Source organism: Nematostella vectensis, chromosome 2 (genome assembly GCF_932526225.1).
Source record: "Nematostella vectensis chromosome 2, jaNemVect1.1, whole genome shotgun sequence".
NCBI classification, from domain to species: domain Eukaryota; kingdom Metazoa; phylum Cnidaria; class Anthozoa; order Actiniaria; family Edwardsiidae; genus Nematostella; species Nematostella vectensis.
Genome location: NC_064035.1, coordinates 2670371 through 2688731, shown reverse-complemented (window position 1 = coordinate 2688731; position 18361 = coordinate 2670371). Strand labels below are relative to the sequence as shown.

Sequence of the window (18361 nt, the reverse complement as noted above, 5' to 3'; positions counted from 1 at the left end):
TTGGAAAAAGCCTTTTGCTTTACGGATTAGCTGAAATGTGGCGTTGCGTCTTGGAAGCCTTCAGCATCGAAGTTTTTAAATCTACGATAGGTGATAGTTTCATGGATACAATGATTGTTGGCCTTATATATACAATCTTTTCTTACGATGCCCACGGGGATGTGATCTGAAAGACCTATGTTGGGAACTTTGATTTGGGAAATGTGACGAGGATGGCTGGAGTAGACATGGTCAACACAGGAATTGCTCTCTGGACGAGTTACTTGATTAACGAGCTGATGCAGACCAAGTTTGGTGATGTACTTGATAAGACGATGATCACGGAATTGTGGATCCATCCATCAAGTACATCACCAAACACCAAGCTATCAGTACTTTGATATTCAATGTATTAGCTCGAATCGTACACATTGAATGACCATAATTCGTTACCATTATGATATAGGGAGTTGGTAAATACACAATATTATTAGTTTTACTTATTGGAGACATGATCTGACACGTCTGCAACAATAAGCTTTTTTCGAATAACATTTTTCTAAACTAATTTTTGATATTCTTCTGATGCTAGATAGTTACACACATAATAATTCGAGAGAAAGAAAACAAACTAGAACATGGTATTTTATTTTTAGCGGAGCTCCTACGAAGCGACGCGTTAGCGTCACTTAAAGCAAAAAACGTGATTAAAAGCAAAAACATTTATATCTCTTGAAAGAAACATTGTTTCAAAACCAAACTTGGCATGTGTCATGTTTGTGTCAAGAGGGATGCAACAATATTGTCACGTGTTGTGTGACGTAATCGATGACGTCACTTAAAGCAAAAAACGTGATTAAAAGCAAAAACATTTATATCTCTTGAAAGAAACATTGTTTCAAAACCAAACTTGGCATGTGTCATGTTTGTGTCAAGAGGGATGCAACAATATTGTCACGTGTTGTGTGACGTAATCGATGACGTCACTTAAAGCAAAAAACGTGATTAAAAGCAAAAACATTTATATCTCTTGAAAGAAACATTGTTTCAAAACCAAACTTGGCATGTGTCATGTTTGTGTCAAGAGGGATGCAACAATATTGTCACGTGTTGTGTGACGTAATCGATGACGTCACTTAAAGCAAAAAACGTGATTAAAAGCAAAAACATTTATATCTCTTGAAAGAAACATTGTTTCAAAACCAAACTTGGCATGTGTCATGTTTGTGTCAAGAGGGATGCAACAATATTGTCACGTGTTGTGTGACGTAATCGAAGACGTCACTTAAAGCAAAAAAACGTGATTAAAAGCAAAAACATTTATATCTCTTGAAAGAAACATTGTTTCAAAACCAAACTTGGCATGTGTCATGTTTGTGTCAAGAGGGATGCAACAATATCGTCACGTGTTGTGTGACGTCATCGATGACGTCACTTAAAGCAAAAAAAAAGCAAAAACATTTATATTTCTTGAAAGAAACATTGTTTGACAACTAAACTTGTTATGTGTAATGTAGATATCAAGGGTGGGGGGAATGGGGTTTAACAAGTTGGTTGTGTGATCTGTGAAATCGTTGACATCGTCAAAACAGAATTATAATAATTTTAAATTAAATTATTAAGCGGAAATAAGCAAAGATTTGGTCGTTTGGAGCTCCGCTTTTAGGCAATGCCTAAATCTATATTAAAAGCTTTGTGTGCGGGCACTTTATTAGACAATGCGCACTTGCACTTAAAAACTGTAGCAAGCCTTGTCAAAAAGCACCCCACTGCTAAAAGGCCGCCCAAGTGCAAGAGTGAACAATATTCATTTTCAAGATATTTGGTTATATTTGGGTATTTGGCTATCACAGTATAGTTTGTATAGTTTTTCAAGCCATGAAGGCGACTTTTTCACAAAGTCAATATTAAGAGCCCTATATATCATATCTACCTATTTATCTAACTGATGCACACCATATCGTAGTTGATTTGCCACAAGCCGCTTATAGATCAGTAGTCCTACCTAAGATAATAAGTGAAGCATAAAAGGTTTTTTAGTTGTTTATGATTAACAAACAGTTGCCTTTTCACAATAGAAGATCAATTTTTGATTCCAAGGAAGCCCCCCCCCCTCAAATGACCCTCTGGAAATCTTATTCTGTTACCACACACAAAATCTTATTTTGTTATCACACACAGTTTAACTTGGGGTTTATATAGGGCAGGCCATCATAGCTTTTGTTTGCCATCCACACCTGTGATATATGTACTTACATATGCATCCATGGCAGCATAAAGCTGCTGTTCTCTGGTCAGTGGGATGGCCTCACAGTTGCTGCACCGAATGGCTGGGTCCTTGTTTAACTGCTGCTTGAACTAAAATGTTAAGCATATTGATTTCATAATGTCATTTTAAAAGGTTTATATTTTAAATCTAATTATGAGGGGTTCCATAGAAAGTAGTAAAATAAATAAAGATGTATGAGGGGCATGTAGCATTTCCCTTTTAAACAGAGTAGTCATGCAGTCATTTCAAGAATAAGCCCTTCATCAGACCAAAAGAAAGTATTTGTGTTTCCAAACCCCTCCCTCACTAGCCCTTAGAATTTCAACACAGCTCTCAAATAAAAAAAAAATTAAACACAAAATAAAAAAACAGGAAGGGTATAGATTTTTTTCCCTGAAATTATATTAAATTTATCGAGACTGTTCAAAATATGCCTGTATCTCTTCTCTCTCCCCAGAAGTACAAGGAGAGCTCAGTGTTGTGCTATTTTACCAGATACAGAGCATATAAGAAGTAGGCTAGGTCTTGAAGCAGTGCTTACCAGATACAGGGCATATAAGAATCAGGCTTAGTCTTGAAGCAGTGCTTACCAGATACAGGGCATATAAGAAGCAGGCTAAGTGTTGAAGCAGTGCTTACCAGATACAGGGCATATAAGAAGAAGGCTAAGTGTTGAAGCAGTGCTTACCAGATGCAGGGCATATAAGAATCAGGCTAGGTGTTGAAGCAGTGCTTACCAGATACAGGGCATATAAGAAGAAGGCTAAGTGTTGAAGCAGTGCTTACCAGATACAGGGCATATAAGAAGAAGGCTAGGTCTTGAAGCAGTGCTTACCAGATGCAGGGCATATAAGAATCAGGCTAGGTGTTGAAGCAGTGCTTACCAGATACAGGGCATATAAGAAGTAGGATAGGTCTTGAAGCAGTGCTTACCAGATACAGGGCATATAAGAAGTAGGCTAGGTGTTGAAGCAGTGCTTACCAGATACAGGGCATATAAGAAGCAGGCTTAGTGTTGAAGCAGTGCTTACCAGATGCAGGGCATATAAGAATCAGGCTAGGTGTTGAAGCAGTGCTTACCAGATACAGGGCATATAAGAAGTAGGCTAGGTGTTGAAGCAGTGCTTACCAGATACAAGGCATATAAGAAGAAGGCTAGGTGTTGAAGCAGTGCCTACCAGATACAGGGCATATAAGAAGAAGGCTTAGTGTTGAAGCAGTGCTTACCAGATACAGGGCATATAAGAATCAGGCTAGGTGTTGAAGCAGTGCTTACCAGATGCAGGGCATATAAGAAGTAGGCTAGGTCTTGAAGCAGTGCTTACCAGATACAGGGCATATAAGAAGTAGGCTAGGTCTTGAAGCAGTGCTTACCAGATACAGGGCATATAAGAATCAGGCTAGGTGTTGAAGCAGTGCTTACCAGATGCATGGTAAGCCCTGACAGACTCCAGTTCTCATGTGACTTTAATTTTGTGTTTGCAAGTGCAGAAAGGTCCACAATTCCTCTAGGGTACACATCATATTCTCTTGAAATCTTGTCAACATCACTGAAAACACAATGAAAAAAATGCACATCCTTACCATTGAGCCAAAACCAAGGCACAACAAACCATTTCTAGTATTACCTATTGATGCCAACTCCCACTTTGACGATTGTCTCATCTTCAAGTATGGCTTTTAACATAACAGGAAAACCTGAGGGATAGAGAATATTTTAGAAATGATAGATTTAGTCATTTTAATATATTTCCTTAAATTAAATAATGTCCATTATGTAAAAACAAGTGAAAAAATCAATATTGGGGCATTCTGATCAACTTTCAGAAAAAGGTGGTGGCATGGACAACCCGGGTAGAGTCATTTGATTGAGATGTCAATCAAAATGTTTAATGGACAACCCGGGTAGAGTCATTTGATTGAGATGTCAATCAAAATGTTTACAATACTAGAAAACAAGATCGTGAGTATCTTTTTTATTTTTCCATATTTTTCATTTTCAAACTTCATATAGGTGAATAACACCATATTCTATTGTACTATAATTTAATTGTGATGGCTTCTTTAATAACCTGCCATGCTTGATAGCTGGAAAAGGTAGCAGGTGCTTTCTGATGAACATAGCTGGATGAGCGATGTCTTCCTTGATCCTCCTCCACTTGCAAATGCCACTCTCCATTCCATATCAAACCCCATCACTGGTTTATTGTCAGAACTTAGGATACAAACAATATAGGATAGCTTATTTTGAACATTTGAAACTCTCATTATTTTAGAAAAAAAACCCTTGCATTTATCCATAAAGTATACAATAAAATGAAGTCATTTAGTGTAGGATGGATTGAATTCACAGTGATTCAAGTAGGTTTACAGTAGGTTGTTACAGAAATGTGATCTCATTTCTGGGCAGTAAAGATCCATCACACACATTATCACAAGTCAGCTCAAAAAGGCAGAGTTCAACCTTTGGTGTGTGGCCAGGGGGAGGGGCCAACCCCTTTCTCCAGCCTTTAAGTTCTCAAATGCAGGGGTTTCATTTAGGCCTGGCCACCGCCGGAACTGCCAGCTATTGTCTTCTGAAAGCTGGCTACTTTTTAAAAAAAGTTGATTAATTTTTTATTTGAACTATAAATAAGATCAGGTTGTCTCAAATTTGAGAAGGGTTATGACAGCCACAAAGTACTAGCCTTATTGAATGATTATGTCAAATGACAGAACTGGAAACCCGGGATTCCGCATAGATTGAAAATAGGTATGACAACTTCCAACCCCTCATAATCAATTTCCACTGCCTTCTCTGAAACTTAATAATACCCCTGACAACCCGTCAACTCTCACACATTTGGCGGCGCACAAATTTCCCGCTTTTTAGCAATTTTTATCGCTTACTAAAAAAAATCCTATTGAAAATCTAAATTTGCCAATTTTCTACTAAAATAATTAAAACAAAATTATCCTTGTGAGCGAGAGCTTTAAATTCAGAAAACACCTGTGAAGGTATACCTACCCCTCACCCTCCAAAAAAAAAAATCTCAAGTCTTGAGTTTTTTTGGGGTTGACAGGTATGTTGGGTGCAAATAAAAATGTGAAATTCAACAGAATTGAGCATCTGTCACATTCAAGGCCCAGAGAATACCAAGCTCTGGTGATGAATGTGCTATTATGCTTATGTTCAATAATAGCAGGGGCTTGCATTGGTGATACATTCATCCCTGTCTTGTTTAAATCATGCTTTGTATCAGCGGCATAGCCAGGATTTTTAACAGGGGGGTCCCAAAATACCCTTTCAAGGCATTTTCTCCTGTATTTTCGGTAATGTCTCATACATTTACTGTATTTTTGGCTGCTAGAAGGAGAGGGGGGGGGGGGGGGGGGCAGGCCCCCTGGGCCACCACCTGGCTACACCCCTGTGTATTTACCTGATGAGCTGATCACAAATAAAGTTACACTCATCCTTATGAGTAGAGTATGAGATCATTCCTCTGTACTGCAACAATGGAAGCTTGCTGTCACTAAATCCTTCAAAGAAGCAGGCTGGTAACACACGTGCTTGCTTCGGAAAAAAATTGTACCATACATAAGGCAACAAAGAAATCAACAGTTAGCAAAAATGTTTCTTTTAAGAGTGGAGAGAAGGGAGCAGGGTTGAAGACATTTTAGGGTGTAGAAATCAACTAGTAAGTTTCTATCCATTGTATTTTTTGGGCATGAAGTATGACAGCTTTACTTGAATAAGATCGTGTCTACCTTTGCCTTCGTGCGAACTTCTTCCTCGTCGTTATTATCCGGTTTTTTGCTGTCATCACAGCGATCTTTCTTCGTCATCCAGCTCGGTAGAGTACGTTTCTTTCTCTTTCCGTTTTCCATGATATCGCTCATTGCACGTTTAATTTTCAAGGTGTTTTAAGGAGTTATTCACCGGCACTGGCATTATTGAGATTCAAACCAGCCGCCATTATTGAAAGCTAATCGACCGAGAGGCACTAGGCACAATAAACCACAGGGATACCAGGGTATCAAGAAGCCATCGTGCACCCTACTGGTCATTTTCTTAATTTTTTTTTAAATATTGGGGGGGGAGGGGGCACCTGCCCCTGGTGCGCCATCCCTATGGCGCTGGATCTAACTACTTAAAGACAAGCGTTTTTGGCTTTTTTAATTTGATACAGGGGCTCATAAGTAGGGGCAATCAACTTCCCTACATTCTCGTATTATATAGATGTCACGGCGTTTCCTAGATCAGGCTATTTTTAGACGCGCGGATGAGCCAATCAGATTCTACCTTTGTGTTGACGTTTTGGCTGAGCTCAACTGCACGCGCAGTCTCAGGCAAAAAGCTATGTTCTTTCTTCGGTACTTTGACTTTTGTTGCTCTATTCTTTTATATTAATCCAACCCTACCTACGACTTTGAATTCTAGCTTGCAATTATTTTGGTAAACAAACAAAACCGACGGATGATGGATAAAAAAAAATTCTTCCTAACTGAAATTTGCGCGTGCAGCCTCACGTCACTCGCGCGCGCGCGCGACCAACGTCAACGTGGCTGATTGGTCCGTTCGTGCGCGCGCGTCTAAAAATAGCCTGATCCTGGGAAACGCCGTGACAATAATATATTACAAATGATTGCCCCTACTTATGAGCCCCTGAGGGTGTCACGGCGTTTCCTAGGATCAGGCTATTTTTAGACGCGCGGATAACCCAATCAGATTCTACCTTTGTGTTGACGTTTTGGCTGGGCTCAACTGCACGCGCAGTCTCAGACAAAAAGCTATGTTCTCTCTTCGGTACTTTGACTTTTGTTGCTCTCTTCTTTGAAATCCTATCTAGGACTTTGAATTCTAGCTTGCAATTATTTTGGTAAACAAACAAAACCGACGGATGATGGATAAAAAAAATTCTTCCTAACTGCAATTTGCACGTGCAGCTTCACGTCACTCGCGCGCGCGACCAACGTCAACGTAACTGATTGGTCCGTTCGTGCGCGCGCGTCTAAAAATAGCCTGATCCTCGGAAACGCCTTGACAGTTTTATAATACAGATGATAGCCCCTACTTATGAGCCCCTGTTTGATATTAATATGAGAGGACATTTTTGAGTTATAATTTAGAATTTAGTGTGGGTTATTTAAATTTCGATGGGTTCCGAACATTTGTTTTAATAGCTCTTAGAATTCCATTGGAAATCCACGGTTAAAAGTCGTTACAAGAGACACTTTTTTATTTGTATCTCTACAGAATCCATTTTCTTTTCCGGATGTGTTCGAGTGTGTCAGCTTAAAAAGATATATCAAAACTTCGAGTTAACGGAAGTCTGTTATCGATCGAAGGCTCTCGGGTTATAGGAATACAGTGAATATGTAAAGCGCAATTCATATTGAATGGGAGGGGGGTTCGAGTTATTGGAAGTCATCTGCGTAGTGTCTCTTTATTTATTCCTTTGTGATACAGTGCCGTTTTTGTGTATGTGGGCAAATAACTTAATTTAACTTTTTCACTCTATACTCCAATGTCTATAGATGTTTATCTATTATTTACATATTCTGATCCTTTAATAATATTTGATATCTACTATGAACACAGGACCGGCAAAACCATCAATGCGCTGGTCTATCGCCACCAGAAGCGGCTAAACTTCAGAATGCCCGTCCACATTTTAAGGCCTCTAAATTTCATCGGTCCGCGGTCCGCAGTCCAGAACTACTTAATGTAAAGTGCCCAACATTGCACAATTAATTTATAATACTACTAATATAAAATATCCATCATTACACAATTAAATTATAATCGGATATATCATGTTGGTCCGCAGTCCGCGGTCCGCAGTCAAAGACTACTTATTCATCCATAATGCGAAATTGGTTGGTCCGCGGTCCGCTGTCTATAAATATGCACAGACGGCTACACAGCGAACTGCGGACCACGGTAGCAGTGACTTAGATTACTTAGACTTATTATTTGATACTTCGTTCTATAAATATGCAAAGACGGCTTCACAGCGGACCGCGGACCACGGCAGTAACGTGGCTCCACAGTGGACGGGTATTCTGAAGTTGCTCCCCAGAAGCATATGAACTCGGAGACAACTCCGAAAATCAGAGCCGGAAAGCAGGCTATGAATTTCACTTTTTCAAATAAATCCTTTCCATGCAAACCCAAGCTAAAAAATTCCAGGCTACCTCCCCGTGATCAGGAAAAGCCTAAAGTGGCTCTATCTTCTTTGCATTTTCCCGTAGTCACGTGTTCTGGCAGAACTTGTGGTTTGTGGTGGGCTATCAAAAGTTCGACACCATGTCCCAGGCTCCGCAGTTCATCTATGCACAGAAGCCCCGATAAGAACGGCAGGGTCTGTCCCAGGCTCCACAGTACTCCATAGGTCATCTCTGCACAGGAGCCCCGATAAGAACGGCAGGGTCTGTCCCAGGCTCCGCAGTACTCCATAGGTCATCTCTGCACAGGAGCCCCGATAAGAACGGCAGGGTCAAGGATGCGTGCACCCTACTGGTCGCTAGCGTCTGGTTCATGAATCGTCAAGTTTTTCAGCTTTCTTTCTACTGCCTTGGGTCGATGGGAGAGCAGCTTGGTCTTCCAAATGCTAGCCGCCCCTGCCGCAGACTCCATGGCAGCTATGCGCTCCTCGCCGGGTGTGGTCGGTCGCATGGCGCGCACAACATCAGCCTTTACACGGTTGCGGTAGCTGTCTATAACAGGTGCGGATGCTACACGCTTGGCGCGATCGCGCACGCTTCGCGCGTGACGAACAGAAGGAAGGCTTTGTGTCGTGTGCGGCCTTCGGCGACCTAGGGCGGTATTGGTAAGATATGTGATGAAATTCGCTACTGACTAAGGTGATAGACTTTGAGTGCAAATGTCAATGTAAATGCACCCGGTTATTCCAACAGGTTTGTTCAAGGTGCGGAATTATATCAAATATCGCTTTCGCAATAGGTTAATACAGACACCCCTTTCCCCACGAATATGTATCTGTGCCGATCCGGCCCACCCGTTGTTGTGAGTGCAAAGCTCAATAAAATCATGCTAATTATGGAGAGCTGAGCCCATAGTGAAGTGCAAATGTGGGTTCTTAATTAGTATTGTTATGGTGTTAATTATTGGATTATGAAGTGAAAGTGGATCTCAATAGGAGTGCAAGTGAATCTTGATTAGTATGGTTATGGCGTACAGTAACTAACTCTGTTCCGATGGGTCTCTTCTACGAAGACTTCTGATGTCGCGACAAGGCTAAAGTATGATATTATTAGTGGTTATAAGTTAACTAATCAGTTATTGAATAATCAAGGCAAATTTAGTCAACAAAACGCTGTTCGAGTTCGATTACCAGGCCCGTAGCCAAGGTGGGTTCGGGGTTTCGGAAGAACCCCCCACTCGAAGGGAAGGTCCGCTCTAATGAAAGAAAATTAAGTACCACTGCTATGATGATGGATGAGCTACCAAAGAGAAAATGTAGCCTCCTCCGCAGGCGTCTCGAGTGATTTGGGAAAAAGGCTTTTTATCGGTTTCGGGCTTCCTGTGGCGTGTTCAAGAAATAGTGGAGCCTTGGCCTTCGCTCTCCCGGCTTCCGGCTCCGGTTCAAATCGCCAAAGGAACCCCAATTCAAAAAAATACTGAAAAACTACAAAAACATTCGAGATGTCTGCGGAGGAGGCTAGAGAAAATGGTCCGCTAAATGGGTAAACGAACCTACGGGCCTGATTACTGAGTTAGGTGTTTAAACAGTGTGTGTATGGTGTGTTTAATATTTAACGACGCGGAGAATTCTTCTCATGGACACTTACGTTCCCCGGGTGGAAGTTTCTTCGGTACTGCAGGTCCACCGTTGATCTCCAAACTTAAGAGAGAAAATAAATCAATAAACATTCTGAAGACTAAAATAAGGGATGATGGAGATGAGTTTTAACTTAGGGCTGTGGATTCGAATTTCGTGACGCTCGTTGTTTCGGCTTTATTGTGGATATTTATAAATATATATGTTTCACTTTATCAATATATTGAAGCCGTTTTTTGTACAGTTCGTCACGCAGGTCAGAACTACGCTAGATCAAAATTCAACACGGGATGATCACATTGTTCGTGAGAACAATGCAAATAATGACGACTGTTTTAACCTCTGTTATTGCGCCACAGGACCCTAGCAAGCCTCGAAATATTTGTGGGGCGGGGGGGGACATTATACACCATTTTCGGGACGAAACTCGGTATTTGGGCTCAGGTCACGTGTTCTTACCTTTCTGACGGAAGCCCGACGTTTTTTGTCTGGTTCCAGTCGTCAACAAACACCATGGCGATCTTGCCACTGCCGAGGTTCCGCAAGAGAGCGTCGAATAGTCCAGGTGTGTTACGACACGCTACTAGCATCAGTCTTTCCGCTGTGCGATCGAACGACAGGTATCCCAGCGCAACGGCAGCACTGCTGCGAACCTCCTCGTTTGCATTAAACAGATTCTGTAAAAGCGCCTTGACAGCTCCTAATGAATAGGGTACAGAATAGCATTAGCTTAGCATATATTGTAATAGATAGCGTAAGATGGTATCAAAAGGTTAATATTACATTTATGCGAAGAGGGAGTATCCTAAGGATAGCCGATATATCTTTGTTTGTACCACTCCTCATCCCTCCCCTACCCTCCACAAGCCGCTGCAGCCCCGGAGGTGACCAATCAACCCAATTTCCCCATGGTGATTATATGACGACTATAATAGTGATGGCATCACGAGGAAATTATTGTTATTTGTGTAAAGAGTATAGTCTAAACAGTGTATAGTCTAACCTGCTGTGATAAGAGCCGCGGGTATACCAGCCCTTGTGTGGCCAAGACTGGCTGTAAGGCTGGCGGCAAGTATTTTGGTGTGGTCCTCATCTGAAGCTAGTAGCGACACAAGGAGCTGGACTCCACGGGCAGTCAACGTCACTTGGTCACAGTCAACTAAAGAAATACTGTCTTCATTAGACGAATATTCTTGAATGTATGCTCCTAATATATATACGCTCCCCACAAATATACACTCCTTTTATACTTACGCCCCCATTCTTTACCTTAATTTGTCAATCAGCATCTTCTACCACTTTATTTTTCTAGTATCATACGCTTTTTAATATATACAATGTATTATAAGGCGACCATTATATCAAGTGGCTATGGTCGTTCAATGGTGCTGCATTTCTAGCATCCTAAATATATCTTCTTATGTTAATTCTAAGTCGATGTTTTTTAATGTCTGTTACTTTGTGTCCATGCTTTGGGAAAATAATAATGCGACCATTCAAATGGATTGTCTCAGCCCTGTCTCACCTATTACACGTGCGAGGACAATGATCTGGAATGCGGCATGTGCCCGGTAAAGTTGCGTGGAGGATTCAAGGAATTCCTCAAAGGAAGCAAGTTTGACTCCACCTGCATTCTTGATGGCATACTGCTGGGAGGTGTTGTTGTATCCGAAGATAGATAAAGCGCGTCCAGCCTTCAGGCGCACCTAGGGACATGTTTGTATGGGAAATTAAGTGCTAAGAAAATATAAAAAAAATCCTCACTTTGGGAAGTTCTACTCACAAGGCCGTAGCAGGGGGTGGGGCATTGGGGGCATGTACCCCAATATATTTTTTTTAAAAATATAAGGAAATGACCATTAGTGGGCGTGGGTGTGCCCCAAAAAATTCTTAATGTTTCTGTATCGTGCGAGGCCAGAGACGTGATGGTACATACCTCTTCTTCCTCATCCTTGAGAAGATGGAGTATGTCAATGACCCGGAAGCGAGTCTGCTCAGCGAGCACCTTCTGTGTCTGGTTGTTATTCAGTGCAATCTTGCCGATTGTGATGGCTGTCTCAACCTACCAACATAAACATACAGAAAACCTCTTTACCAAGGTCGCAACATACACCATTATAAAGGACAGTTAATCAAAATGCTGAATAACTTAGACATGGACTTATTCAATCTGTAGGATCATTTTACTCAAGTGAGACTTGAATACCACCTACTCATCAAGGACAACTGATAGCAATCACAGAATTACATAGTATAGCAATTAGCGCCCCACCTGTATGAGCGGGACCTTGGAGGACCTTAATAGCTGGACCAGTGTGACCAGGGCCTCAGCATTCGCAATCTCCACCTGTGTCGACTTATTTGACTGGTGGGCCACGCCCACACACAGGATACCCAACACTCGAATAACCATCAGCAGCACCTGAACATTAAAAATCAATAGCTAAATATAATGGATGGATTAAGTGTTCCATTTTACAGTTGAGAACTAACCTTTTGTGATGATTTGCCAGCACGTAAGAGCCTTACCAATGGTAGCACCCCACCCCCTGCCACGATTTTGTTCTGGTTTTCAATGTTTTCTGTCGCTAGTGCAATCATAGCTGAGCCTGCAATGTACTGAAGTCGCTCTGATTTAAGCATGAGCATATCAACCAGGATGTTGATTCCAATCATGCTTGCGATGCGTTGTTGGTGCGAGCGCACTGACCCTGCAAGAGCCCACAGTGCTCCGGCACCTGGAAAAGGACATACTGTAGCTTTCAGTATATAATTTTTCATACCTGATCTATATTACTTTGTTTTAAAATACACCATTTCCCCACTCCATAAGCTGCACGAAATCAGAATAACTATAGTCGGCACCTAATAGCTTGTGTAGCTGAGTTAGGCAGCAGCATTTGTCACTCTTATTATTTTTTAAAGCCTGAAACAACTTGATTACCTTGCTCCTTCACCTCAATTGACCACATCTTGAGCAGACGAATAAGAGGCTTAGGTGCGTCAGCTTCATCTATGATTTTTTGTGCCTCTGGGTTTTTCTCAGCAAGAGCCTCGAGAGCACTTGCTGCCTTCACTTGGCACACAGAGCTCTTGGAACGTGCCAGTGTTACTAAGGACTTAACAGCTCCCTTGGCAACAATCAGGTCCTGGTTGTCATGGTGACACTTAGCTAAAGAACTGAGGCAGGCAGCTGTGTTTGCTTGAAGCTTTTTTGATCTTGTGCCTAAAATAGATCATAGAACAATGACAAGCTTGTATGGCATTAAGCGAATGTTAGTTTTGTGTTAATCCACTTACTGAGAAGACTGATAAGAATATCCAAAGCACCACTTTCTGCTATGGCCTTCTGGTTAGATTTGCTGCCATCTGCCACGACCCTGAGAGCGTTAACAGCATTCACCAGTACATGCTCCACATCTGAGTTTAACAGTCCAACCAGGGCCTCAATGCCACCTAGATATCACGGAGAAACAATGGTTAGTGATAGGATTTTCCCAATACTGCTCAAAACACTATGTGTGAGTTATAGGTTTGAATTTAAAAATATATATAGTGAAATTGACACCCACATATTAATGTACCAGCATGTAGTTATTAAGACACAATAGCTATCTTGCAAAACCCAGGGGCATACCCTTGGAAGGGAGCAATTCTAGGAAACCTTTTTGTTAGCCAGATGGTCACAAAGAAATTGGGAATGCCAATGCAAAATCCCCTTTAAAGTGCTTCTAAAAATGAGTATGAATATGCGAATATGACTTTATTAGTCTGTATGTACTGTACACCCTACCTTCCTCAGCAATTTTCTCCTGGTTGTTGCTAACACAGCCAAGATCACCAATTATGACAGCAGATCGGGAGTGGATCATAGCCACTGGTGAATTCAGGAGCTTTATGACAACCACAACAGCATCTGCAGCTGACACCTCAAGCCTGACTTCTTCATGGCTACCGATGTTACACAAGACAGAAGCTGCACACCCTTGAAGGTCTTCATCATCCGTCTTCAGCAAGGTGACAAGAGCAGGCACCCCTCCTGCATAGAGGATGGACTTCCAGTGATTATCCTTGGCGACTGACAGTACCTCAAGGCACTTGACGGCACTCTTTTGTCGTTCAAGATGTTCTGACTTCAGCATACCTACAAGAATATCCCAGACTGGCAGGTCTTTGTTGTTCCACTCAATGAAATACTCCAGGATGTTGGTGTGGAAATGCAGGGAGGCCAACTGGATCATCCCATTGTCATGATTATTGGTGACTGTGTAATCAGCATTTAGCTCAATCAGACACTTCACCGCATCCAACGCACCACTAGATGCTGATAGCAGGATTGGTGTTGATAGGGTTTCATCTTTAGATTGCAGTTGCAAAAGCTTTGTGTCCTTGTGGATCAAATGCAGAAGACAATCAACGTGATTGAAGTAAGCGGCATAGTGGACAGGGGACCATCCATGACTGTCAATGCTACCCACATCAGCTTTGTAAGAAATCAAGCATGCAAGACTCTCCAGGGCACCACATCTTGCGGCAAGGTGGAGCGGAGTAACACCCTGAGAAGAAATGTTGTTAAACCTTCTCACGTTAATGTCAAAACCCATCACCATCAGCATCGTAATGATTTGTGGTCGATTGTACATTGCTGCATAATGAATCAATGACAACCCAGTAGAGTCCTGTGTGGTGAGTCTTGATGGGGGAAGTCTGCGGCACATTGTATAGAATATTGCAACAAGGCCTCTTACGGCAGCTGCATGCAAACCTGCTGGGATTTGCTTGAGTTTTACCGTCTTCTGGTAGCCATATCTCTTCTTGAACTGCTCATGGATTTGCAATTCAGGAATAGGTAGCCTCTTAGGCTTGAGCTTGGCTATTTCATCATAATGTGCGTGAACCCAAAGAGGAAGCTTTGGAGATGCAGGATAGTACGTTTCTAGCACAATGTTCAAAACATAGTAGCTCTTTCCATTAACTTCCACAAGTTTCATTGGATAACTTTCCAGCATCACAGAGTCAGTACTTGCCTTGCTGTATCCATCTGACGCAACATACTCCAAATTCTCCTTCTCTGCAATTATACTGTCACTCAGAGGCACAGTGCTTCCAGTTTCACGATCAAACACAATTCCCCCATGCAAATGGAAATACTTCTCTGAGCTCTCAAAGTTCTTACAGGTAAAGTCAGGTCTAAGGATAAGGGGAGGGAACTCACGTTCTGTCTTGCATTCCTCGAATGTAAATGGTGGTAAAAGTTTTGAGACATCAGGAACTTTGCAGCGCTTTTTGATAGCAATAAGGAATGGAACCATAAAACTTACAAATTTCAGCAGCACTAGATGTCGATGGAGCTCAGCCTTTAAAGGTAAAAATTTTCTGATGAACTCTTGATGAGATGTGATTCGACGTTGCAATTTTTCATAAATTGGGAATTCAAGTTTGTCTGACTTCACTATGCTACTAATGTGATAATCAGCATCAACTAAGAAGATATTTTGGTGCTGGTGTATTTGCTTCTGGAACAGTGTAAGCTTTAGGGCTAAATCATCAACATGCCTCATGAATGTCTTCTTCTCTTCCATGGCAAAGGGATCGTCTTTGTTCTCTGGGGGGAGGGTTTCATATGCTGCCATGAATTCTGGGTCTTTTGCAAGATCTTGGATTCCTGCCTCTGTCCAGACCAGATGCAGGCTCCGTCGAGTTTCTGGCTCTCCTGTGGTAGTGTTTAGATTGACAGCCTGTCTCCATCGCTCAGCAAACTTTGTCCGTTTGTCCTTTGGGAAGTAAGCACCATGCCATAAGCTCTTCATCATGTAGTCTACCTCTGTCAGTAACTGACCCACACGTGTATCATAGTAAGCAGGTGGTATTTGACATGATGTACTGCAATCGTAATTTGCTTCCAGACAAATTGAAGGAACTTGATTTAATATGAAAATCCCAGTGACAAGTTCTCGTACAATTTCATGCATTTCTCGCATTTCCAATGGCTCAATACCTTCTTCGTGAGGTATCAAAATCAAGGCATTATTAAAATTATTGTGTACTTTTATACCAGAGATTAAGCCAACCGGTGGTTCTACTGTAATACGAGTGTCTTCAGTTGAAAGCAGCCAGTCGCTTGAGTAATAGGCCAGTGATTCCTGAAGCTCGTAGCGATCGATTTTATCGAAGTAGGTCGCGGCTGCCCTAGCTGCTGTTATGTTGGACATCATGTCAGAGCCAGACCCTGCAGAACGTCCCAAACCACTGGGAGAAAGTTTAGAAGTCATATCGTAACAAGCGCTTGAACTGTTTGAAAGTCACCAGAAATTCAAAATATCTTCACCTTCAGACTGGATGCTATTATAAGGCCATGTTTTTTCGAACAATTCCGACTTTACGCTATCTTTTACAATGTACCACAAGAAACGTACAGTATGTTGTTTACGAAAACACTTATCCTGAAATCACATCAAAGAGATTCGAATTCCTCGGTAGAAGTCATACCATTAAAAGGAATGTCATAATTAAGCGTAGATGATTTGCTGTCGTAGAGTGTAGTACTATTATTCCATAGACGCTTCTTTCTCCACGGTTTACGATCAATCGTTCCATCATCAAAACATTTCGTTGTCATACGCGCGATCACTTCTTCAACTGTTTACACACCTGCCAAGTTAAATATTTAAATTCCCGTAATAATTATAGAAGCACAAACCTGACTCCACAGGTAAGCGGTTTAAACTATGTAACTTTTGTATTTTGCCGTGGAAACAACACAACAAACGCTACTAACAGCTATTGAGAATTGTCGAGCCCGCGTTACAACACTAAAATCAGCGGATGAATCCACAGGTATTCAGGCACAGGTAGACCAACAGACCAGTGTGATTCTGATTTTCTTGCTAGTAGAGAGGTCTTTTTTCTTGTATTTCGCTGGGCTGGCATTCCAGCGAAATACAAAATAAAGGGGCCACTGCTGGTAGGGAAGGGCTTATTTTAAGAGTTGTCTCTCAAGTAAACTCAATTACTTACTTACACATCACTAACATTACAACGGGGAAAAACATTGAATACTTTTCTTACCTTATTGCACTGTATGTGATTTCTTTCTATGGAAATATAGGTCTCGATAAATAAAAGCAAAAGTGATCAATGAGCAGTTAAAAAAATGCCCAAAAATGAGAGACCAGAGGACAAAACATATCAACATAAAGACCTGGCTAAACATTCAAACATGTTTGTCAAATATTGCGTTTGACGCAAATGTTTCTACGTTTAGCCACAAAACACGACACTTAATTGGCTAACACAACACATATAGATGTTTGAACGAGATCAAAACATTTTCATCAAACATTTGCGTTGATCGCAAATGTTTTATCGTTTAGCCATTCATCACACAAAACATTGCGCGCCTTTCGCGATTTTATCCAATCACCGCTCGAAATTCCCATGGCGCCACTTTGATCTCTCGCGTAATCATGTTTTATGAAAATGTTTAGGGGCAACTGTTTATGTGTTTAGCCACTTCGCCAAACATGCTCGCGCGAGCGTTCGATTTCAATATTTGACAAACAGAAAGAAATTCCCAGGCGCGTACACAGGGGAGTGCGAGCGCAACCCCCCTTGGCGGCCAAACAGTGGGTCATTACTTTTTAAAGAAATGCTCAAATACTAAGCTTCTTCCATATAATACCTTTGACTGCGCCCCACCCCCCCCCCCCCCTCCCTGCCAATCCTGGGTACACACCCGATTCAATTAATACCGAACTTCCCGCTAACTTGACAAGATTTATGTTTCCCTCCAAGTAGTTTCCTAAGTATACTTTACCGTAATTGCACGGAGATGTAATGTTTCATGCCCCAGGCCAGGCGCTTATTTCAAAATCCGCCTCACCTTCCGATGGAAAGTTTTATTTTCACAACGTACACGGAGTAAAAAATTCCCAGAAGCACTTGATTCAAGCAAATTCGGTATGCCAGTCAGGAACTCGAGTTCGAAGTCTTTCATTACACAAGTACTAATTACACCCATAAGGACTGGTCGGGACTTGGCACCCAGCAGCCTAATCTTTTACATTTTTTAGCGAATCCAAATCACGCCTTCCCTTATTTACGCTTGGATATACTCCTCCATTGTGTTTTTTTTTTATAAGCAAAAGGGTTTAAATATTTTTTTCAATTTCTCTTCCTGTGCTAGTTCGTCTAGAAGGTACTGCAGCTGGTAGCCCACACGACGAGAGCCATTTGCGTCTCGTCGCGGAAGGGAGGGGGTTTGCGGATTGACTCAGCGCGGTGCCGAGGCTGAGCGCGCGAGGGCCAAGAATGGGTTGAATGGGCGCGT

At 41.7% G+C, this 18361-nt stretch overlaps 2 protein-coding genes across 5 annotated transcripts; both read right to left on the bottom strand.

The window, feature by feature from the left end:
* Positions 1–1785: 1785 nt before the first annotated feature.
* On the bottom strand, positions 1786–6227 carry LOC5515572 (Werner syndrome ATP-dependent helicase homolog). 4 transcript variants are annotated; one of them, XM_032385178.2, is made up of 6 exons: positions 5996–6227; positions 5668–5801; positions 3877–3946; positions 3672–3798; positions 2236–2337; positions 1786–1984 (listed from the first exon to the last, which is right to left on the bottom strand). In XM_032385178.2, the coding sequence occupies exons 2-6, from the start codon at positions 5699–5701 to the stop codon at positions 1913–1915; spliced, it is 405 nt and encodes a 134-aa protein (XP_032241069.1). In that variant the 5' UTR covers positions 5702–5801; positions 5996–6227; the 3' UTR covers positions 1786–1912. The 4 variants fall into 4 exon arrangements, with proteins under 4 accessions (XP_032241069.1, XP_048580279.1, XP_032241071.2 ...); XM_048724322.1 differs by having other exon boundaries at positions 5668–5730; XM_032385180.2 differs by lacking the exons at positions 1786–1984; positions 2236–2337; positions 3672–3798; positions 3877–3946 and adding an exon at positions 3953–4463.
* Positions 6228–7660: 1433 nt separating this feature from the next.
* LOC5515532 (ankyrin and armadillo repeat-containing protein) lies at positions 7661–16663 on the bottom strand. Its single transcript, XM_032385271.2, has 11 exons — positions 13826–16663; positions 13333–13488; positions 12977–13258; positions 12526–12770; positions 12305–12454; positions 11969–12094; positions 11558–11738; positions 11036–11191; positions 10492–10732; positions 10043–10095; positions 7661–9046 (listed from the first exon to the last, which is right to left on the bottom strand). Exons 1-11 carry the CDS (start codon positions 16302–16304, stop codon positions 8745–8747), a joined length of 4371 nt encoding a protein of 1456 aa, XP_032241162.2. The 5' UTR covers positions 16305–16663; the 3' UTR covers positions 7661–8744.
* Positions 16664–18361: the final 1698 nt, after the last annotated feature.